General features: G+C 46.6%; 1 protein-coding gene and 1 non-coding gene across 3 annotated transcripts in view; one reads left to right on the top strand and one right to left on the bottom strand.

Annotated features, from left to right (window-relative positions):
• Positions 1-12454: 12454 nt before the first annotated feature.
• On the bottom strand, positions 12455-12583 carry LOC131921302 (small nucleolar RNA SNORA70). The gene has a single exon (XR_009381932.1). It is a non-coding gene; the product is annotated as a small nucleolar RNA SNORA70 (small nucleolar RNA).
• A 634-nt stretch (positions 12584-13217) lies between these two features.
• Positions 13218-24487, top strand: part of Ccm2 (CCM2 scaffold protein) — a 59912-nt gene continuing 48642 nt past the window's right edge. For both annotated transcript variants that reach the window (XM_059275471.1, XM_059275470.1), the window contains exon 1: positions 13218-13347. In XM_059275471.1, coding sequence (XP_059131454.1) covers positions 13318-13347 — 30 coding nt within the window. In that variant the 5' untranslated portion in view covers positions 13218-13317. The remainder of the gene's footprint in view (positions 13348-24487) is intronic.

Here is a 24487-nt window from a genome sequence, read left to right as displayed (position 1 = left end):
TTCAGATAGGCACAGGAACACATCTTCACAGAGTTAAACAACATAAACAAAAGTAACACACCCTAAAGTAATATTCTACAACATTGTGGAGACATTTTTTTCAATTGAGGTTCCCTCCTTTCAGATAACTCTGGCATGTATCAAGTTGACATTAATTAGCCAGCACAGTTTGAGTGTTTTGCCTGCATGTCTGTGTGCCCTGTGTGTACTTCCCAAGGCCAGCAAAGGGGCACTGGATCCCAACTGGAGTTACAGCTGGTTGTGAGCTGTCAAGTAGGTGCTGGGAATCAAATTCTGGTCCTCTGGAAGAGCAGCCATTGTAACCACTGAGCCATCATTCCAGCCACTGAGAGTCACTTTTTGTCAGGAAGGGATGTAGCCAGTTGGTAGAGTACTTACCTAGCATGCTCAAAGCCATATATATGTATTTCAGTCCTCAGGACCTCACAAACCAGGTATAGTAATCCATGCCTGTAATCCCAGACTATGTACTAAGTTTGAGGCCAGCCTGGAACACATGAGATCTTGTCTCAAAAAGTAAATAAAAAAGCTATATGAATTCATCTTTGAGATGCATTGTACATGCGATAAGTCTACATTTACTTAATGAAGGCTCAGTCCCTTCAGAGTCAATTAAAGTCTCAATGAATTTATATTTTCTGGGTTTTAGTCCTAAAAATAATGAAAGAACAATCTCTAGCTCATAATGCCCTCTCAGGAGCACAACCACCCTACATAGTGCCCAGATATAGCAACTGTGAACTAGAGAACCCCGACACCACACTTGTAATGAAGATCGAACACACTGTTTTTTTGTTTTTGTTTTTGTTTTTGTTTTGTTTTTAAGATTTATTTATTTATTATGTATACAGTGTTCCGCCTACATGCATGCTTGCAGGCCAGAAGAGGGTACCAGATTTCATTACGGATGGTTGTGAGCCACCATGTGGTTGCTGGGAACTGAACTCAGGACCTCTGGAAGAGCAGCCAGTGCTCTTAACTGCTGAGCCATCCCTCCAACCCTCAAACACACTGTTTTAACTGACTAGGACACCATGATTGTGGAAAAATGGAATGTTTAGCTCAAGTTGCAAAATTATCTGGGGCTATCTTTAGTCTTTTATTTTATTTGGTTTTTGGAGATAGGGTTTCTCCGTGTAGCCCTGGCTGTCCTGAAACTCACTCTGTAGACCAGGCTGGCCTTGAACTCAAAGATCCACCTGCCTCTGCCTCCCGAGTGCTGGGATTAAAGGTGTGTGCAATTGGGCCTGGAGAGATGGCTCAGTGGTTAAGAGCATTGGCAGCTCTTCCAGAGGTCCTGAGTTCAATTCCCAGCAACCACATTGTGACTCACAACCATCTATAATCAGACCTGGTGCCCTCTTCTGGCCTGCATGCTTACATACACGGTATGCATAATAAATAAATAAACCTTAAAAAAAATGATATAGCTTCTGAAACCTACAGATGCACTTTGCTGTATCAGGCTTACCTGGTGCTCCCATCATTGTAACTAATAAACCTGTCAACTTAAGGGTTTCTTTTGCTCTGTCTATAAAATTCATGTGACTCCTGTGGTGTTTTGAAAGAAAATGGCCCACAAAGGAAGTGGCACTATTAGAAGGTGTGGCTTTGTTAGAGAAAGTGTGTCACTGTGGGGGTGGGCTTTGAGGTCTCCTTTGCTCAAGCTATGCCGAGTGACACAGTTCACTTCTTGTTGCCTGTGGATCAAGATGTAGAACTCTCAGCTCCTTCTCCAGCACCATGTCTGCCTGCATATCACCAGCCATGATGATAATGGACTAAACCTCTGAATTGTAAGCCAGCCCCAATTTGTTTTCCTTTATAAAATTTGCTGGGGTCATTGAAAGATTTACAACACGCCCCCACGGTCAGGCGTGTTCGCATATGCCTGGCGGACACTTCCGCCTAGCCAGGCCCAGGTCAGGATAGCCATTTCCGGGTCAGGGCATCTCGCGGGACCGAGATGCGTGACGTTTCACTGGCCACGTAAGCGCGCAACGTGGCCATGTGATCTGCGCGCTTGCGTGTAGTAGTGACGCTGATCTGTCCACGCCCAGCCTTTAAAATCAGGCGCCATGCTCCTGGTTCCCCCTTCTCCACACACGTGTTTCCCGCAGGCCTGTTCACTCTCTGTCCCTTTACCTTTAATAAAACTCTTTGTTAGCGGATTCTGTCGTGTTTCGTGGCATTTCCTTGCTGGGTAAGAACACAACGCAGCTAAAAAACTAACAGTCATGGTGTCTCTTCACAGCAATAGAAACCCTAACTAAGACACCCCCACTTCCATGGTGGAACATGTTATTCTCTCTCTCCCTCGCTCTCTTCTTTCTTTCTTTTTTTTCTTTTCGGTCAGGCATACATCTGTAGGAAACCAGAATATTCCACCTCCAGATATGATTACAGAGATCAGGGACTTTTTATAGTTACAGGATAAAATAAAATCATGGATCAAGGCTCTTTTCTAATCTGCCGCAGTTTGGATGAACATGTGTCGCATAGGTGTGCATATTTGACAACTGTCTCTACTGGTCAATGCTGTTTGGGCAGGTTTAGGAGGTATGGTTCAATCTTGTTGGAGGAAGTATGTCCTGGAGGAGAGCTTTGAGAGTTTTAAAACTCCTGCCATTTCCGGTTGTCTCCTCTGCCTTGTTCTTGCAGTTCAAGACGTGAGCTCTCAGCTTCCGGTTCCGGCCTCCAGGCTTACTCCTGTCTCCCCGCCACGGTAGTGATGGACTTTCATCCCTCGGGAACCACGGACCCAGATAAACTCTTCTCTCTATATGTCGCCTTGCTCATGATGTTTTATCACAGTAACAGAAAAGTAACTAATATACAACCCGTTGGTAGAAACATCAGGGGAGCAGATTGTATCAGTTGGTTTTTTGAGACAAGCTCTTGTGTAGCCTGGGCTAGCCTTGAACTTGCTATGACCTTGAATTACTGGTCCTCCTGCCTCTGCTCCTAAGTGGATTACATGAGTGTGCTCTCATGCCTGGCCTCTTTTGCTCAGTGCAGATAGAAATCAAAAGTAGGCAAAGCGCAGCTTCCTTAGTGTTAGCAGCTCTCAGCCCTTAGTGGCTGTCCCCTGCTCTTCCAGCATCCAGAGCTGGAGTCTGCAGTCTTCTTGGCAGCTGGAGCCAGCAGCTCTTCCTGCCGTTTTCTAACAGGCTCTTCTAGGAGCTTCAGCTGCAGCAATCAGAGACAGGCTGGCAACTACTCAGGGCTAATAGTCTTGGATGTTATCAACTCCTTAATGTTAATGAGAGCAAGCTGCTCGACCTGAGATAGAAATCACAAACAGGCAAAATAAAACCATCCCCAAGTGGTTTTGGCTATGATGGCTGCTCAGTGCACAGACCGGAGGCGTCCCTGGATTGGCCAATGATGGTGACAGGAGTTGTTGCCTGTGTTTGTTTACTCACTCGCTTTGGTGTTTGGAGACAAGTTATCACTCTGTGGTCCTGGGGTGGACTGAAACTCACCAGGCATTGGTCTCAAACACATCCAAAGCTGTGGTGGTATTTTATTTGTGCACCCCAATAAAGCTTATCTGGGGATCAGAGGAAAAAGCCAGCCACTATACTAAACGTAGAGGTCAGGCAGTGGTAGCACATGCCTTTAATCCTAGCATTCCGAGGCAGAGAGATGGATCTCTGTGAGTTCAAGGCCACACTGGGAACAGAGCCAAGTGTGGTGGCATACGCCTTTAATCCCAGTGCTATTTAACCATAGAGGTCTGGAAGTCTAGACAGACAGACAGGAAGTGATAGAGCTGAACGGGGAGAGGAAGTAAGATGGCAGAGCACGGAAAGGTATGTAGGTGTGAGTATACAGGAAGTAGCTCTCTCTGGAGGTTGAGGAGTTGGAAAGGTGAGGTTGGCTGTGGCTTGTTCTATCCCTCTGATCTTCCAGCTTTCACCCCAATATCTTGCTCCAGGTTTTTTTTTTTATTAATAAGACTGTTTAGCAATTTGTCTTACAAAAAGCTGCATGTGGTAATGCACACCTTTAATCTTAGCACTAAGAGGTAGAGGCAGGTAAATCTCTATGAGTTCAAGGCCAGCCTGGTCTATAGAGTGAGTTCCAGGCCAGCCAGGGCTAGTAGACCCTGTCTCAAGCAAGCAAGCAAACAAGAAGAAAAAAATGAACAACAATACAACATCAATCCTCCTGCCTAAGCCTCTAAAGTGCTGGGATCATAGGTGTGGGTCCAGCAAGCTCAGTAGGAGTACTTACTATATAGACACAAAGAGCAGGTCTTCATGAAGGCCAGGTTAGCAGTCTCCTGCCTGCTAACCACAGACCTTATGTGTGACTCTGCCGGTCTGTACAAGTGTACTCAGCCTCTTGTCCAGAACATTATGGGGTGGTGGTGTTCCCTCACAGACTGCTATAGGGACATCTAAAGTGGCTGGAGAGGGGCAGAGTCATCTGGAAAAGCAAAAGGGTATCCAAAGAGCCGCAACCAAAGCAAAATCTCTCTTGGCGGTGGTGGTAGGGTATCTGACGTAGTCATAGCTGGAACAAAGTCTTCTTCCAAGATGGCTGCGAGGCATTTAGGACCTCTGAGGCTTTCATGGTGGTGGTTTGACCAGACCAGACCAAAGAAGCTCCTCTTAGCTGCATTTCCATGCGTGGTTTCACCTGGAGGGATGAGAAACCAGGCGGTAGTCATTAGCTCTTCCTGGCCCTGGAGCCTTGGCTATAGGACCCTTCTAAATACCTTCAGAGCTGCTTCTGAAGAAATGTCTCCAACATGGTTAAATATAGTGTGATATGGGGGCTAGAGAGATGGCTCACAGGTTAAGAGCACTGCTTGCTCTTCCAAAGGTCCTGAGTTCAATTCCCAGCAGCCACATGGTGGCTCACAACCATCTGTAATGAGATCTGGTGCCCTCTTCTGGCCTGCAGGGATATGTGCAGATAGAACACTGAATACATAATAAATAAATCTTAAAAAAAATATATATAGTATGATATAACTAGGAATGAATCGGAGGATGATATAACTGCAGGAATCGGAGGATGGAGAAACCACATCCAGAGACGAAAAATGTGGCAGAGCTGGGTGACAAAGTCCAACAGCCACATTTACCAGGAGTCCAACAAGGTTGGCTTCGTTAACCTGCTACAGCCAAGAAGAGCACCTCAAATGGACAGACTGGCTCTTGCTTGGGGAAGTGGAGCAGAGCTTTGAAAAGCTTGGGCTTCTGAACGGAAGAGAAGGATCGGCTCCAGATTGCGGACCTCATGAAGGGGCAGTCTGGTGACTGGGTAGCTTGGCCATTTTCTCTCAAGAGATCCAAGCAATAAAGCAGGGTAGGGAATTTTTTGGTAAGAAAGCAGGATTCAGTGGCTGGAGAGGTGGCTTGGTGGGTACAGGGGCTTGCTGCCAGTCCTGAGACCTGAATTCGATCCCTGGAAACCATGTGCGTGGAAGGCAAGAACTGACTCTGCAAGTTGTCCTTCAACCCGTACACGTTCTCTGTGGTGCTCTTGCGCGCGCGCGCACGCGCACACACACACACACACACACACACACACACGTGCACACACACACACTAAATAAATAAATGTGTAAGAAGGAAAGGAAAGAAAAAGTAAAAGAAAAAAAGGGCAATCAGCCAGGCTGATAATCCCAGCATTTGGGAGGGAGAGGTGAAAGGATCAAAGATTCAGTGTCCACTTTGGCCAAGTATCAAGCTTGAGATTAGCTCTGACTCAAAAAAGAAACAGGAAAGCAGGAATCACCAAGAACAAGGCTATTTTGCAGCGGCACCTTGGGAAAAATAAGACTGTGGGTTTTTTTTTTTTTTTTTTTTTTTTTTTTTTTTTTTTTTTTTTTTTGTGAGACAGGGTTTCTCTGTGTAGCTTTGTGCCTTTCCGGGATCTCGCTCTGTAGACCAAGCTGTTCTTGAACTCACAAAAGATCCACCTGCCTCTGCCTCCCAAGTGCTGGGATTAAAGGCGTGTGCCACCACCATCCGGTGAGACTGTGATATGATTCTGTTCTCATTGGTGTGTTATGACACCAGTCCCTTAAACAATCAGACAATTTATACATTTGGGAGTCTGACCCACAACCTGCAGTAGGTTGCACAAGAAACCAGCCCTCAGCTACAGTCATTGGCACAGGAAGCCAGCTCGCTGTAAGTCAGACTTGCAGGAAGCCACGTGTTTTCTGGTGACAATCAAAGAAGCCAATCCATCTATAACTTCTGTGCCAACTCCAAATATTCAGGACTTGATTAATAATTGGCAGCTTCCCTAATTTATGCCCTGGCTTCCAATTTAAGACCAACTACAAGACAATTATGCTCTCCTAACCAAATTTGTGAGGTCCCCACAATGGACAGACCTAATCAAATGTGTGAACAGGTGCACACAGTGGACAGACCTAACCAAATGTGTGAACAGGTGCCCATTGTGGACAGACCTAATCAAATGTGTGAACAGGTGCCCATTGTGGACAGACCTAACCCAGTGTGTGAACAGGTGCACACAGTGGACAGATCTACCCCAATGTGTGAACAGGTGCACACAGTGGAAAGACCTAACCAAATGTGTGAACAGGTGCCCATTGTGGACAGATCTAACCAAATGTGTGAACAGGTGCCCACAGTGGGCAGACCTACCCCAATGTGTGAACAGGTGCACACAGTGGAAAGACCTAACCAAATGTGTGAACAGGTGCCCACAGTGGACAGACCTAACCCCAATGTGTGAACAGGTGCCCACACTGGACAGACCTAACCCAGTGTGTGAACAGATGCCCACAGTGGACAGACCTAACCCAATGTGTGAACAGGTGCCCACAGTGGACATACTTAACCAAATACGTGCAATGTGCACAGCAGACAGGCCTTATTTGTGAGGTATCCACAGTGGACAGATTCTAGCCAACTGTATGAGGTACCCACAGAGAACAGATCCTAACTAACTGAGTATGGTGCCCACAGAGGACAGATTCTAAGTTTCTAATCAGAGCTTTCTCCTCCTCCCTCTCTGCCTTGTTCTTGTTTTTGTTTGTTTTGTATCATTTGTTTGTTTTTTGTTTGTTTGTTTTGTATCATTTATTTGTTTTTGTTTGTTTGTTTTGTATCATTTATTTTTTTAGAGGCAGAGACTTGTACATACACACACACACACACACACACACACACACACACCCCGCTGGCCTCAAACCTTAAACTCAGGGCGATCCTTCTCAGTCTCTTGAGTTCTGGGGTTATAGGTGTAAGCCATCAAGGTGTTATGGAATATTATTTTACCTATGTAAAGATGTATTACATTGTCTGTGCTGCAGAATATTATTTTAACTGTGTAAAGGTGTGTTAGATTTGTTTATGCTGCATTTGTTTAATGATGTAAGGATGTGTGTTTAACTATGTAAAGATGTGTTGCATTTGTTTCACCTTGCCTGCCAGTGGCACCTGATTGGTCTAATAAAGAGCTGAATGTTCAATAGCTAGGCAGGAGAAGGATCATCAGGACTGGCAGGCAGAGAGAATAGATAGGAGGAGGAATCTAGGCTTGAGAGAGGAACAAGGGAAGGAGGAGGAAGAGAGAACAGGGAAGAACGAGAGGGACATGCCTGGAGCAAGAAGCCAGGCGGCTGCCAGCCAGCCACGAGAAGCAGTGAAAGTAAGATACACAGAAGGAAAGAAAAGTAAAAAGCCCCGAGGCAAAAGGTAGATAAAGAGAAACAGGTTAATTTAAGTTAAAGAAGTTAGATAGAGACGAGCCTAGCACTTACAACTAATAAGCTGAGCACTTATAATTAATAAGAAGTCTCCGTGTCATGATTTGGGAGCTGCTTGGTGGCCCAAAAGAAAAAGCCTGGTAGGGCAAGGCGATTGGGAGCACAGCACGAAGGTCCTTATGCTCGCAGCTGTCCAGGAAAACCAGTAATGTCAAGCACACAGGATTGTCTTCTCAAAGGAAAGGATATAAAACCTGTTCTTCCATCCAGAAAGCTGGGAACTGGTGATCTTCGTTATCTGTTTGACCAGGCCGTATCAAACTCCTACAGCCAGGACTGGAGATTCCTAGTAATCTAAATGACCCTTACAGGCAAGGGCTCCTCAAGCTCCCACAACCAAGATCGGAGATACCTAACAGTCTAAATGACCCGTACATTACCTGTACAGCCATGGACTCCCCCAAGCTCCCACAACCAGGACCAGAGGTGGCTAATAGCCCAAATGACCTGGGCCATTAAGTCAGTACAGGTAGCCTATCTCCAGAACCCATCTTCTTGGAAGAAATCACATGTACCCTGAGTTGAGTCCTGATGTAATAATGCTTTCCTGTGCACCAGGATTGTAGTACACCAGGACACTTTTTCCCAAATTATACTATGTTTAAATATACTGGCAATACCACACACACACACACACACACACACACACACCCTGGCATCGGACTCTCTAGAAGTTTTGTTTGATTGTTTTTCTTTTTCAAGACAGGATTTCTCTGTGTAACCGTCCAGGCTATGCTGGAACAACTTGCTTTGTAGATCAGGTTGGCCTTGAACTCATAGAGATCTGCCTGTCTCTGTCTCCTGAGTGCTGGGATTAAAGATGTGCACCACTACCGCCGGGCTAGAAGTTTTGATCAGGTCTATACAGTCAATCTGAACCGAGTTTTTATTCTCACCTCTTCGAGGTTCATTCCCATGAACATGTCTTCTGGGGCCCCTTCACAAGCCCACTTTTTTTTTTTTTTAAAGATTTTTATTTATTTATTATGTATACAGTGTTCTGTTTGCATGTATCTGTGCAGGCCAGAAGAAGGTGCCATATCTCATTACAGATGGTTGTGAGCCACCATATGGGTGCTGGGAATTGAACTCATGACCTCTGGAAGAACAGCCAGTGTTCTTAACCTCTGAGCCATCTCTCCAGCCCCACAAGCCCACTTTTTAAAAATTAATTTATTTTATGTGCATTGGTGTTTTGCCATGGGTGTCAGATCCCCTGGAACTGGAGCTACAGACAGTTGTGAGCTGCCATGTGGGTGCTGGGAATTGAACCCAGGTCCTCTGGAAGAGCAGTCAGTGCTCTTAACCACTAAGCCATCTCTCCAGCCCCCACAAGCCCACCTTTAGGACATTTTTGTTTGTAGCCCAGGATATCCTTGAACATGCTGTGTAGCTAAGGCTGGCCTTGAGCTCCTAATTTTCCTTCCTGCCTTAGCCTCCTGAGTGCTGGGACATAGTGAGCCACATGCCCGGAAATTAGGGCATTCTCAAAACATTTTCTACTAAAGGGCTTTTCCATTCTGCACATCTTTGAGTCTGTAAAGATGATGATTGTGACAAAATCCTAGTGTGGCAAGCTCTGGACACACCTCTGGAAAAGTCTCTGCCTGTCTTGTTTTGTTTGCTCATCTTAATTTATCTATATAGTTATCACTACATGACCAGCAGTAGGTGGAGTTTTACTTGAAGCATGGGCTGTGTGCAGAGATCAGGTGGAGGCATTCCAAGTGGTTCCGAAGGAACAGAGAGTCTCAGCCTAAATGCTAAGGGAGGCTGTAGCTGTATTTTCTGTGTTACAGAGTGGTAAATATGGAGGAATGCAGCTCAGTTGGTAGCATGCTTGCCAAGTATACATGAAGCCCCAGGTTTGTTCTCTAGCACAGAATAAACCCTGCATATGGTGGCATGTGTCAGTAATCCCAGCGCTCTGCAGATAGAGGCAGGAAGATTAGAAATTCAAGGCCATTTTGTGACAGAGGCCATGTTGGATCATAGGAGATCCTACTCAAACAAACCAAGAATGATATATGTGGAAAGGTACATATTTATTTATTTATTTATTTATTTATTTATGTATTTTTGGTTTTTCGAGACAAGGTTTCTCTGTGTGGTTTTGGTGCCTGTCCTGGATCTTGCTCTGTAGACCAGGCTGGCCTCGAACTCACAGAGATCCATCTGGCTCTGCCTCCCAAGTGCTGGGATTAAAGGCATGCGCCACTGCCGCCCAGCCAGTTCTCTATTTTGACTGATAGATTAGGCCATATAATAATGTTTTCAATTGCACATGTTCCTTTCTATAATGCATCTGATTTAATCATGTGCACACCCGATTATGCACTGGCATGGGTCAGTAAGTAGGGAATTCTCTCTGAAGGTTCATCTGAGGCCACAGGTTTGCTGTACTGTGGATGCATCCCAAAACAGCTCAGGCTGGATAATGCCCCTGTCCTGTACCAGAGTGCATTAGAGACATGATGTGGAAGAATATTATTTTATGGTGTGTTACTTTTGCTTGTGCTGTGTTTGTTTAACTTTGTGAAGCTGTGTTACTGTGCCTGTCTAAACACCTGATGGGCCAATAAAGAACTGGCCAATAGCAAGGCAGGAGAAAGGATAGGCGGGGCTGGCAGGCAGAAAGACTAGACAGAGGGAGAAATCTGGGAGGGGAAAAAATCCAGCAGCCAGAGGAGGAGGAGGACTCCAGGGGCCAGGCACCCAGCTACAGAGCAAGCCACAGAGTAAGAGTAAGATTTACAGAAGAGGACAGGAAAAGCCCAAAAAAGAAAACTGGCAAGAAACTAAGCCAGGCATTCATAATTAAGAATAAACCTCCATGCCGGGCAGTGGTGGCGCACGCCTTTAATCCCAGCACTCGGGAGGCAGAGGCAGGCAGATCTCTGTGAGTTTGAGGCCAGCCTGGTCTACAGAGTGAGATCCAGGAAAGGCGCAAACCTACACAGAGAAACCCTGTCTTGAAAAACCAAAAATAATAATAATAATAATAATAATAATAATAATAAACCTCCATGTGTGACTTATTTGGAAGCTGGGTGGAGGGCCCCCCAAAAGAGCAAAAACCTCCAACAACAACATAGTTGAGTAGAAACTGTCTAAATTTGATTGTTGTTAGGGGCAGATAAATTTATACTATTTTTCATAGAGAGGAGTATGTGTGTCTGATGCAGATCTGGGTTCAAGATTGTCAGACGCAGTTATTCAGAGAGGACGTTTGTACATAGTGTGTGCAGTAAAGGATCGAAGTTGCATTATTAGAAGAGGGGTTGTGTAGAACCAGGTCGAGTCCTAGGCTGTGAAACTATTTCCTAAGCTTGCTTGCCTCAGTTCTGTTTATAGCTTTGGTCAGAACTGGGAAGAGAAAAATTACATTCATTCAGACTCTCCTCTAGCAACTATAGTTTATGAAAAGATGCAGTAAAGTCCAGGCCATAAGGGCTAGAGAGATGGCTCAGTGGTTAAGATAAGGACACCACATAGAATAAGTAACTGTGGAGTGCTCAGCCACAAAGGGGTATCTACAGCACACCCTCCTTGAGGCTCAGGGACCATCACTGAAGAGGACTAGAAAGACTATAAAAGCCAGAGGTGCAGGGTGGTTGTAGCGGTGGTGGAGCACGCCTTTAACTTCAGCACTTGGGAGGCAGAGACAAGCAGATCTCTGTGATTTCTAGGCTACCCTGCTCTACACAGTAAGCGCTAAAACAGCCAGAATCTCATAGGAGACTCATTCTCAAAAAAAAAAAAAAAAAAAAAAAAAAAGCCGGAGATTTTGGGGAGGGCTGGAGCAAAAATGTGTTTTGTGGGCATGACAGGACTTCTGCACTCATGAACTCATAGTAGCTGTGGATGCCTGCATAAGACATGCACAAGAACAAACCAGTCAACATTCTAGCATGGAGTGGGAAGGAATTCATGAGCCTCCCCCAACTCACAGTGGAACTGAGGACTGGAGGTCCCTATTGCAAAGGAGAAGTGCATGTGGCCCTGAGAGAACATATTACAATTAGCAGGCTACTTAATATTTTAAAATAAATATTGGCTTCATTTTGTATTGGTTTACTACTGGAGAAGTCCTTACTGTGGGTTGGTGTAACAACAGCATACTTTTGAAAACTACCTGATTCTCTGAAACTGTTCTCTGAATGTGACCAACTATTATATGTTGACTGTTAAGATTCGACAACTTTTTTTTTCTGGATGCCCTTGCTGTTGTAACTCTTATTTTTCTAAGGTGCCTAAGATAGGAGAGAATAAAGCTTTTTAAAAACAATCTTCCTTGGCTTAGGTGTGAGATTAGCGAACATAGTGGGTTGGCGGGACCATAGGGTCTGTAACTTTCCAGGGAACGCACAGCCACACCCCACGAGCTGTCTCTCAGCTACTGTCTTTAAATTCACTATCATTAAACTTAAGTGAATCCTCCCTTCTTAGAGATGCGGGTCTTCTGGCAGCCAAGGAAGTTGGCTGCATAAAGCTTGATCTGCATAAAGCCTCAACCACATGCTCCTTATTGCAAATGGACACGATGACCCGGCCAATGTGAACTCTCGCCACACTATACTTTGCAGCTTCCCAAATGCACCCTGAATATGTGCGTGGCTGGAGCCTAGATTGGAAACATGAGCTCGGAAACATTAATATCCACCAGAATACTATCTTCAAGGTCCCTTAGGGCAATCCATACAGACAACAGGTTGCGTACACTACCAAGGAGGCTGCTGTGGGCAGCCATTGTACATTTTTGGATTCTTTTTTTCCCTAAGTCTCTTGTAGCTACGGCTGACCTTGTACTCCTGATCTTCCTGGTCTCTACCAGTCAAGTGCGAGGACTACACCGGAGTGTGCCGCCACGCCCAGCCAGAACAGAAAGTTACTAGAAAAAGGTTTCCTTGTGGCTCAGAGTAACAAGCAAGAAAAGCCAAGTGGCAGCGCGCCCAGAATCAGGGTTGAAGAATGGCCCTGCCCCCTCCCAGGGGCTTGAGGACCGCCTCCCTGGTCGCGAGGCAGGCTGGGAAGTCGGCCTCCCTAAAGATGGCGGCAGAATTGAAAAGTTGGAGCCGCTTCCGCGGGTGCTCTCGCGGCCCTGAAGGGTTCGGGCGAGCTGGAGTGTAGGGGGGCGCCCTTTCAGAGGGGACGGGGCGGGCTGGAGGGAAGGCCGGCGTGCTCCCTCGGCTCTGACGAGGTGTGGGAGGGTCAGGTGTGATCCTGGGTCTCTTCGGGGGCATCCAGGAGAGTCCTCTGGGCCGGGCAAGACGGCGCCCTCCATGGGCCTCGAGACTCCCTCGGGCCGGAAGTGCGGGTGCGCCGAGGCTGTGGGCGGGGCATGAGGGGGCGGGGTCTCCGCGGTGGGCCGGCTCCCTAGGTCCGGAAGTGCGGGTGGGGCGCGGCCGGGGCGGAGACTGCGGGCGGGCAGGCGGCGCGGTGAGCGCGGGGGTGGCGGGCCCAGAGCGAGCATGTAGCGGCCGCTGGCGGTGGGGCTCCCGGGGCGGGCCACGGGGGCCGCATGCGGCGACATGGAGGAGGAGGGCAAGAAGGGCAAGAAGGTGAGCGCTCACCGGCGCGTCCTGCCGCGGGGCCGGGGCGTGGGGTGGGGGTCCCTCCGGGAGGGCGGGCGGGCGGCGGAGCGGGCTGGGACAGTGGTCAGGTGGGCCTGCGGCTCGCGGAGGAAGTGCCGCGCCTTTCCGGGGGAGGGGGGTCCCTTTTGCTGCTCGCCCCGGGCCGGCTCAGACGCCCTGCCAGGGGGCCCGCCTTCTCCGCGCGCCACGGGCTGGGACCGCAGAGGAAGTGGGCCCAGCGAGGGGCCAGGAGGTGGCCTGGACTGTGCGATGACCGGCGACGCTTTCACTGCCCACTTGGCTTTGTTTTGGGATGTCCAGTAGAAGCAGAGATGGGCTTAGCTTCTCGGCCGGTTCGCTCGTCGACTGTCGCTTGTACTTAATACCATTGAGTGATTTTAGTGACGTTATGTTTGGCAGTAAGATTTAGGACATGGTTCAAGAGGCTCCTTCGTTTATGTAGTTTAAAAAATGTGGCTTTAATTACAGACTTGAGTAGTTGATAAAGAACGTTTTAAGGAGCCTGGGAAGACCATGTGGGGATGAACTGCCATTAAAGCGGAAAGTGGGGTTTGATAAAATGTATCCCATTCCAATAAATGCTTTGCAATCTTAATGTTTTGCCTGTCATTTTCATTTTGATAAATGTGTGTACTTTATGGAAAAGTTTAAAACAGACTTTGATGTCCTAGCTCTGTTACCACCCGGGCTCCAGTAGTCGGTTAATTGGCCAGACTACTCATCACCTTGTTTTAGGAGGTGTCCCATTTATTAGAAAGTCTTACTTGGAATGGAGTAAAGCCAGGTGGCCTTCAGGGAGTCCAGACCAGCAGCGCTGCCCCCACTTTCTTACTGTTTCAAGACAGAAACATGCACTTGCTGTTTAGATGCCCTATCAGTTTGTTGCTTCCGAAGATGGTTTAAAGCTGGGAAACAGCCCAACAAAGTGATTCAGCCCACAAGTGTTCTACAGAAAAGGGGGAGCTGAGTAGTGTAGAAGGATTTAGCTAGAAAAGAGGGGTGCTGTTTAAGAAGGACCTGGCTCAAGTGTGGACGATGCTGAATTGTGCTAAAATTTGTGCCAGCTGGTCTTGGCATTGCCAGTAGCCTCGAACCCTGGGGACTAGTCACCTGCTGTATTTGTACCACACGCTCGAGTGCCCTATAGGACACCTGGCCCACATTCTTGTCTGGACAAATTGCTGGCTGGTTTTTGTTTTGTGTATCATACCAGTTGGGGCGGAAAGCTGAGGAGCAGAGAGATGCATTAAGACTTCCCCTGAGCTTTTGGATTAGTAGTAAGAAAATGTTGCAGTTGTGGGTAATGAAAAAAAAAATGGGTATAGACAAAGGCTGTGATTAATGTCATTGTCTTTTAGAGGAGATAATGTGCTGTGTCAGGACCTACACTAGCAATTGTATGCATTCTGCCACTTGCTTTAGTTTGTCCCCTGTAAGCAAGAGAGACAACCTTTGAGACATGGATTCCTATGTAGGCCATGACTTAACACAATTTACCAGGTATCTTCTGGTTTGGAGCTGGCAGAACTTTCCTTATTTACTTTTTTGTTTTTGTTTTTTGAGACAGGGTTTCTCTGCTTTGTAGCCCTGGCTGTCTTGGAACGTGCTATCTAGACCAGGTTGGCTTCAAACTCACAGAGATCCTGCCTCTTGAGTACTGGGTTAAAGGCGAGTGCCACTACACCTGGGTTCCTCATGAGCTCCTTAATATGTGATGTCTCCTCCAACTTAGGAATTTAAGTGTTTCTCATAATGGCCAGTTAACCAGAGATACTTGTTTTAAACATTTAATAAATTCAGCTAATCCCCCTCCCTCAGATGGTTTCTTTGTGTAGCCCTGGCTGACTTGGAACTGGCTCTGTAAACCAGGCTGGCCTTGAACTCAAGAGATTCACTTGCCTCTGCCGAGTGCTAGGATTAAAGGCGTGCACCACCACCACTTGGCTACAAATTCAGTCCTAATAAATTTTATTAGTTTGGATGTGTCAATGCAGTTAGCTCCTTCAAAAAGATGTAAATTTGAGCCTATGAAAATGTGAATGGGGACTGAAGATGTAGCTTGATTGGTAGAATGCTTGCCTGCCAGGCCTGCAGCCCTGGTTTCAATCCCCGATGCTTTATAAAAGAGGCATGATGATGTATTGTAACCCTGGCACTTGGAAGGGGGAGGTAGGAAGGAGGCTCAAAAGTCCAAGGTCATCCTTGGCAGCTTACAATGGATGGTGGTCAGCCTAGAGTATATAAGAACCTGTCTCAAAACAAAAACTGGACTGTCAGGCCTTTCCCAGGTCTCAAATACTTAACTTGTTTCGATGTCTTGTCAAGCAGTGATTGAGATTTATTTTACTCTGGCCTGTTCTTCAGATAGAAATCAGTGAACTGCTAGTGATCCAGAGGACCAAGTAGATTTCATGGAAGTGGCCCCAGGTGTTGTCCTGCGGTTCTTCAAGCTACTAGAGCACACAGAAGTATGGTGACTATACATCTCTAGCAGGATATAGTTTATCATGCAATCTGCTGAATCCCTGTTGTGCCCTGTGAACCAATCGTAATGGAGATGCCAGAAAAGCTAGAGAGCCTTCAGAGCTAGCAGGTGTAGAGCTGGATCAATCCCACCAATCCAGAGGGGTGAGTGCATCAGAGAAACTGGCTGCTAGAGTTGTGGGCCCTGTGAAGGTGCAGACAGAGGGGTGAGTGCATCAGAGAAACTGGCTGCAGAGTTGTGGACCCTGTGAAGGGTGTCTGCAGACAGGGGTGAGTGCATCAGAGAAACTGGCTGCTAGAGTTGTGGACCCTGTGAAGGGTGTCTGCAGACAGGGGTGAGTGCATCAGAGAAACTGGCTGCAGAGTTGTGGACCCTGTGAAGGGTGTCTGCAGACAGGGGTGAGTGCATCAGAGAAACTGGCTGCTAGAGTTTTTTGGGTCCTGTGAAGGGATGTCTGCAGAGTGGCTGGTACTTTTCTGAAAGTACCTGTTTTGGGTTTGGTAAATGGGACTCTTGTTATATTAAAGTTTTAATTTTAATTAAAAAAAGATTTTTAATGATTTTTGTGTACATTGGCCTGCATTTGTGTGTGAGGGTGTCAGACCTCATGAAACTGGAGCTGCTATGTGGTTGCTGGGAGTTGAACCCAGATCCGTCTCTCCAGCTCCTTTTAATTTTATATATGTGTACTTATCTGGGTGTGGGCACATGCGTGCGGGTACCCTCTGGAGCTGGACTTAGAAGCAGTTGTGAGGCAGCAGGCAGGGTGCTAGGAGTTAAACTGGAGTCCTGTACAAGAACAGTAAGCGCAGTAAGAACAGTAACTCCTGAGCCATCTCTCTCCCCAGACCTGACTAAGGCTCTTACTTACAGAATAGTCTCAGATGTGTATATTATAGCACTGTTCTGTCATGACACAATGCAAACCCCCAACACCACTGGGTTTTTTTTTTTTTTTTTTTTTTATTAGAGTTTCTCTCTTATGTGGCCCTGGCTATCCTGGAACTCACTCTGTAGACTTGCTAGCCTTGAACTCACATCTGCCTGCCTCTGTCTCCCAAGTGCTAGGATTAAAGGTGAATACCACCATTGCCTGATGACCTTGAACTCTGATATTCCTGGCTCCACTTCTGAGGGCTGGGATTATAAGTGTTCACTTGGGGGCTCAGTCCAGGGCTTTGTTTATGGGACAGTCAATCATTGTCAATTAAGATACATTCTGTTTTCCTACTTTTTTAAAAACAGGTACTTATTAGCCCAGGCTGGACTGGAACTCACGTTGAAGCTCAGAATGACTTTGAGTCATTCAACTTCTGATCCCCCTGCCTCTACCTCCTCAGTATTGGGACCATAGGCTTACACCACCTAATCTGTATTTATGGAGTGCTGGATTGGACCCAGGGCTTTGTGTATGCTAAGCAGGTCCTCTGCTAACTAAACTATATCCCTGACCCTGTAATTTCTTTTTCTTTCTCTCTCTTTTTTTGTTTTGTTTTTGGAGACAGGGTCTCATTATGTTCCAGATGGGTTTGGAACTTCCTTGCCCTGTTTATGCAGTGTTGGGGATCAATCCCACAGTTTTGTGCATGCTAGGCAAGAACTCTACCAACTGAGCCACATTTCTAGTTCCTCTTTGATCCTCTTCTTGAAGCAGGGTCTTGCTGTGTAGACTTGGCTATCCTGAAACTTAGTGGCTTCAAATTTGCGACAGTCCCCTGTTAGTTATTGTTTTTATTTTTTTACTTTGGTTTTTCAAGGCAGGGTTTCTCTGTGAAATAGTCCTGGCTGGCCTGGAACTCACTCTGTGGACCGGGCTGGCCTCAAACTCAGATCCGCCTGCCTCTGCCTCCACCACCTGGCTGTTTTTATTTTTTTGGATTTATTATTTTGTGTGTATTTTGCCTAATGTATGTACACCACATCTGTGCATGTGCCCAAGGGGGTCAGAAGAGGGCATTGGATCTTGAGTTACAGACAATTGTGAGCTGCCATATAGGTGCTGGGAGTGGAACCCTGGGTTCTCTGCAAGAGGAACGATTGCTCCTAAGGCTGAGCCAGCTCTCCAGCCCCTTACTTAGTTGTGTGTGTGTGCACTAATTGGCATATGGAGGTCAAAGAACAGCCTGTAGGAGGAGCCCGATTCCCAGTCCCCTCTTTGGTTCCTTGAAAGTGCCTGTAACTCCAGTTCAGGGGTGTGATCCCTTCAGCTGGCCTCCATGGGCACCCACTCACAACATACAGATACATAGTTTTTTCTTCAGAGACTCTGGCCATATACCCATGACTGGCCAAGATCTTGCTGTATAGCCCAGGCTAGCATTGAATTCACAGAGATCCATCTTCCTCTGCCTCCCAAGTGCCTGGATTGAAGGCATGTGCCTCGTCAAAATAAAATCTTTCCTTACTTTTTGTTTTATTTGTTTGTTTTTGAGACAGAGTCTCTTCTACATAGCGCTGGCTGTCCTGGAACTCACTCTGTAGACCGGGCTGACCTCAGACTCAGAGATCCACCTGTTTCTGCTAGGATTGAAGGCATGCCCAGTCAAAAAAAATTTTAAAGACATCTATATACTACCATGTGGGTCATGGTGTTCAAGCTCAGGTTGTCAGATGGCTAAAAACCTTCTCTTTCAAGGCATGCACCACTATGCCTGGCCTTTTCTTAAAACAGGATCTTCTGAGCCGGGCAGTGGTGGCGCACGCCTTTAATCCCAGCACTCGAGAGGCAGAGGCAGGTGGATCTTTGTGAGTTCAAGGCCAGCCTGGTCTACAAATCAAGATCCAGGAAAAGGCGCAAAGCTACACAGAGAAACCCTGTCTCAAAAAACCAAAAAACAAAACAAAACAAAACAAAACAAAACAAAACAAAAAACCAAAAAAAAAAAAAAAAAAAAAAAAACCCCAGGATCTTCTGTTATTTAGTCCAGCCTGGATTTGCTGTGTATCTGAGGATGGCCTTGAACTGCTGACTTGCCTACACCTCCCAAGTGCTGGGATAATAGCTGTACACGACACCGTACCTAGCTACTGTCCGGGATTGAAGTGGTTTTATTTACTGCAGTGCCCGCGCCATGCTTCCTATAGTGAGAAGAGGGTTAAAGACATCCAGCTTTGGGAAGTTGGCCCCCTAGGTGTCAAATCAGAGACTAGGAGAGATGCTGTGCTGTATTAGGAACGACAAGATGATAGGTAGCACCAGCAAGGTCTAGGTCGGGACCTGGGGTTACTACTGAAGTCAGAAGCAGGGAAGGGATAGAGACACCCATACTCTGCTCACTTGGGCCACAGGAGAGGATGTTGGGTCTGTACTAGTCTACTTATCCACTGGATGAATGCTGGTCAGCACCACCAGCGGCCAGCACAGACACTGGACAGAGCAGCCTCTGGGTAGGAAGCAAAGCCAAGGTCAGGTGGAAGAAGTTTTGATACAAATGATCAAGGAAGTAGGAAGGCAACCCCCATGCCTGTCTTCAAACAGGATTGATGAGTAGGCAGCCTTTTTTGTTACTTTGTTCTCATTCCTGCTGATACCAGCGTGGGCTGAATTCCACCCCCCAACCCCCAGTTCAACCCACACAATCTCCCGAGGTGACTGTGTAAGGAGGGAGAGGTCTTTAAAGAGGTGTCTAAATGTTTCTGGTTAATTGTTTTTGAGACAGGATCTCTAGCTTAGGCTGCCCGGGACTTTGTTGAAACTATGGAGACTTTCCTGTCTTAGCTCCACATGCTGAAATGACAGGCAGCCACCATTCCTGGCAAGAGATGCTCATGTGTAAATGGGGTGCTTGAGGCCGACTGTGATCTGATTTGACTGGTGTTATTATGAGAAGATTTAGACACAGTCTGGGATCCAGGAAGAAGATGCCATCCATCTGCAAGCACAGGAGGCCAGTAAAAGCACCCCTGCCTACGCCTTGATCTTGAGTCTCCAGCTCCTGGAGCTGGGAGAGGATAAGCTTCCGTGGATCAAACAAGCCATTTTTTTTTTTTTTAATTAACTTTAATTTTGGCAGTACTGGGTATTGAACCTAGGACCTTAAGCATATTAGGCAAGTGCTCTACCACTGAGTGAACATCTGGAATTTTTACTATGAGTTTATGATACATCTTGGTGGCCCTAGGAAGATTTTTTTTTTTTTTTTTTTTTTTTTTTGAGATAAGGTTTCTATGTGTAGCCCTGGCTGACCTGAAACTTGTTCTGTAGACCAGGCTGGCCTTGAACTCAGAAATCTGCCTGCTTCTGCTCTTGAGTGCTGGGATTAAAGTTATGTGACACCACCACCCAGCCTAGGAAGATTTTTTTTTGAAAAAATGTTCTCCCTTTGTGTGTGTGTGTGTGTGTGTGTGTGTGTGTGTGTGTGTGTGTATGAGAGAGAGAGAGAGAGAGAGAGCGCGCGCGCGCGAGTGCCTGTTTATTTATTCAGGTGTACTTACTTGTACACATGGAGGCAGATTAAACATTGTCATCCTCTATTGCTCGCACATTGACAAGGTCTCAATGAACTTGGAGCTCTCTGTTTCAGTTAAGGTTGGCTGGTCAGTGATCTACCTGACCTCAGTCTCCAGCTCTTAGGTTACAGATGTAACCATGCCTGGCTTTTTCATGAGTGCCAGGGACTGAACTCATGGGATCTGTACAGCAGGCATTTGGACCACTGAGACATTCTTCAGCCCCTTAGCAGGGTATCTCAAGGCTGACTCTAGAGGACAGTTTGTAGCTGGGAGGACTGTGTTCTTGGAGGTTTCTGAGGAGCCGATCTATATGGTCACTCTGGACAAGTTCTCATTGTATTTTGTAAAGACCCTGTGGCTGCATCTCACTCTATTAGAGGGACTTGAGACAGCATTTTACTCTGGCTCTGGCTGCCCCAGAATTCACTGTGTATGTAGCCTAGGCTGGCCTTGAACTTGTAGTGATGATCCACCTTCAACCTCATTGCAGGCATGAACCATCAGAGATGGCTGCAGTTCATTGTTTATGGCCAAGAAACACATGAGTATTTTGGGTATAGACCTCGTGGGGGACCAGGTTTTATCTTTAGGGCTCTGTAGCAGGAATGTAGCTATGACCTGCATAAATCCCACTGTCATTGGGAGGCTGGATCCCTTCAGTTTGCTGCTACTGCTACACTTGTCCCTTAGTGTGAGAGAAACAGCAGGGTTTGTTGTTGATGAGACAGGATCTCACTGTGTAGCCCTGGCTGGTGTGGTACTAGCTGTGTAGACCAGGCTGGCCTTGAACTCAGGACTGTGCCTGCTTGGCTGTAGCAGCAGTTCCCATAGCACACTGCAGAGGTGAAAGGGTTTGGGTTTGGATTGTCCAGTGAGACGGTAGAGGTTTGGTTTTGGGTTTCTGGTGCTGAGGGTTGGAAAACCCAGTGCCTCATGACTGCAAGGCATGGGCTCTATCACTGAGCCATATCCCCAGCCCAGTCTTTTTCTTTTCCATCCTTCCAATACAAATCAGAAAATTTCTTCCCTTAGGTCTGTGCTGGTGCCAAAAAACGTGACACGTTTTTTTCCTCCCTGGTGTACCTGATTGGTAACAGTTTTTTCTCTGGATTGTGTAAAGAATTAGGCATTTGACTGCAGGCATTACATGTGTACAATGAAAGTAATCCTCTTCAATGAGCACAGTAGGAAGTTGGAATTTGGCTTTTGTTGGGGGCTTAAAGTGGTGTATCATGTAACCCGGGGAGGTAGAATCTGAAAGTGAGCAAACTGGTCAGCCTAAACCTGTGTGTTACTGTTCTCACCTTACAGGACTTCGGATGTGGCGCCATTTGGGTGCCAAGCACATTTCACGTGCATGATTACTTGTAACTTTGAGGGTAAAAAGGAAAAATTGAAATGTTTGTATCCATCCTGTAGTTTAAAATTCCATAAAAGTTTTTCCAAAACTCTTTAACCTACTTTGTGTGTGTTGTGCCGTGAGCCCTGTGTCTTCTGTGACTTACAGTATCCCTTCTTCGTTGGTTTACATGGAGTGAACTGGGCTGGGCATGGTGCTGCACATGTGGTCCCCACACTGGACGGCTGAGACAGGTGTATCTCTGGGGGTTGGAGGCCAGCCTGGTCTACATAGTGAGTTCCAGGCCAGCCTGCCTTACCTAGTGAGACCCTGTCTCAAAAGTGGGGAGGGGCTGGAGATGGCCCATTGGTAGAGAAAGAACACTGGCTGCTCTTCCAGAGGACCCAGGTTCAATTCCTTAGGATCTACATAGCAAAAGCCATCCGTAACTCCAGTTCCAGGGGATCTGATGTCCTCTTCCTAGCCTTCTTGGGCACCAGGCATGAACATGGTACACAGATACACATACCAGCAAATCACCCAGACATAACAATACATAAAATTTAAAGAGAAAAGGAGATGACCCCGATTGTCAGGCTCACATGTCAGAATATATCCTGGGTCTGATAACGTCTGGCTGTTGTGTGTGCTGTTCAGTAACTCACTAGCTCCTGGCTGGTGGCATCTGGTGTCAGCCCCCGGCCCGCTACTTTTTTGAGACCCCTCACAATATTGTCTGTCTTTATCCCGAAACCCCAAGGTGACTGTGGCTTGTTTGCTTTCCTTTTTTCAACCCAGCCACCACGGCAGCATTTTATTTTTAACATTTATTTTTATTTTGTGTATGTGAATGTTTTGCTTGAATGTCTGTGCACCATATGCATGCAGTGCCTGTGGAAGCCAGAAGAGGGCAACAGGTCTCCTGAAAGACAGTTATGAGCTGCTGTTGTGAGTGTTGGGATTGAACCCACAGACTGTGCAGGAGCAGCCAATGTGCAGGAGCTGCCAATGTGCAGGAGCAGCCAATGTGCAGGAGCTGCCAGTGCTCTAACTGCTGAGCTGTCTCTCCAGTATTTTATCATGAATTTTTTTCTTTTTATCTTCAGATGTTCTGGGGTTTATTGCACCTGTATTTTTGTTGTTGTTGCTTTTTGGGTTTTTTTTTTTTTTTTTTTTTTTTTTTTTTTTTTTTTTTTTGAGACAGGGTTTCTCTGTGTAGCTTTGGAGCCTTTCCTGGAACTCACTCTGTAGCCCATACTGGCCTCGAACTCACAGAGATCCGCCTGGCTCTGCCTCCCGAGTGTTGGGATTAAAGGCGTGCGCCACCACCGCCGGCTGTACCTGGATTTTTATGAGGACTTCAGCTCAGGTTCTCATGTTTGCTTATCCCGCGATCTTCCCTGACTTTAGAGTTTTGATTTTATTTATGGGTACAGTTGTCTTACCTACACCTATGTCTGTGCACCACGTGTGCCTGTTGCTTGCAAAGGCCAGAAGAGGGCATCAGGTCCCCTGGGACTGGAGTTATAGATGGTTGTGAGCCACCACGCGGGCACTAGGAGTTGAACCAATTCTCTGCAGCTCCATACCCTGTTGAGTTACAGTCTCTCAGCCCAGGTTGGTCTCGAATTCACTATGTAGTTAAGGCTAGCCTTGAACCCTGAGCCTCCTTCCTCTACCTGCCAAGTACTAGGGTTGCAGAATGTACTGCTACACTCGACTTTTGTTTTTGTTTGTTTTTTGAGAGAGTGTCTGACTAGGTAGTCCCAACAGTCCTGGAACTCACTGTATATCAGGCTGGCCTTTGCCTCCCAAGTGCTCGGATTGAAGATATGTGCCACTACACCTGGCTTGGATGATTTTTGGGGGTGAGTGGGGGGGGGTGGACCGGCAGGATCATCTGTAGCTGAGGCTGTCCTCAAACTCTGTTTAAGTGAGAATGACCTTGAACTTTTGATCCTCCACCTTTCCAGTGCGGGCATTACAGAACATCAGGCTCTGGAGTGCATGTGTATACCCACTGTCTAGATTCCACCACTGACCTCGGCTGCATTCTTTTATCCTATGTCCAGTTATCCTGCCCAGTCATTGACTGTTCTGATTCTTCTGATGCATTTCGAAGGGTTTTACAGACACTACTCTAGAATGTGTCAGCATCTGTTTTTTAATTCTTTTTTGTTTGTTTGTTTTTGTTTTTTTTGAGACAGGGTTTCTCTGCATAGCCCTGGCTGTCCTGGAACTCCCTCTGTAGACCAGGCTGGCCTCAAACTTTGAGATCTACCTGCCTCTGCCTCCTGAGTGCTGGGATTCAAGTTGTACAGCACCACTGCCCAGCTCATTCATTCATTCATTTTGAAGTAGGGTCTCGCTATGTAGCTCTGATTGACCTGGAACTTGCTATGTAGAACAGGCTGCCCTGAAATGGAATTATTCTTCTGCCTCCAGTGTGCTGGGTCAATATACCTTCCTGCAGTTTAAAGAAATTTTTTTGAGAGACAGTTTATAAACAATGAAATGTACACAAACTCCATTGTACATTAAGTTTTGGCAAATGCATACATTGTGCAACTTGTTAGCTTTCTGTAAACTGTACCAGAACACTGGAAATAATCAACTTTAAAAAGCTGCTCTGTGATTTATTGCCCTGTAGTGCTGGGTCTGTGGTGAGGTGGCACATGGAAGAGGGTTGGGTGCCAGAGCACTTGACTGATCTAGAGCCAGGGGGCAAAAGAGGCTGGCAGCGTCCACGTCGCCGTGACTTCAGGACCTTTTGACAGGTCCCACATCCAAATGTCCATTTCTAATAGTACTATGCTGGGGACCAAACATTT

Source organism: Peromyscus eremicus, chromosome 10, assembly GCF_949786415.1.
Source record: "Peromyscus eremicus chromosome 10, PerEre_H2_v1, whole genome shotgun sequence".
Taxonomy (NCBI): Eukaryota; Metazoa; Chordata; class Mammalia; order Rodentia; family Cricetidae; genus Peromyscus; species Peromyscus eremicus.
The sequence above is the reverse complement of the archived record's forward strand: the minus strand, read 5'-3'. Positions and strand labels throughout refer to the sequence as shown.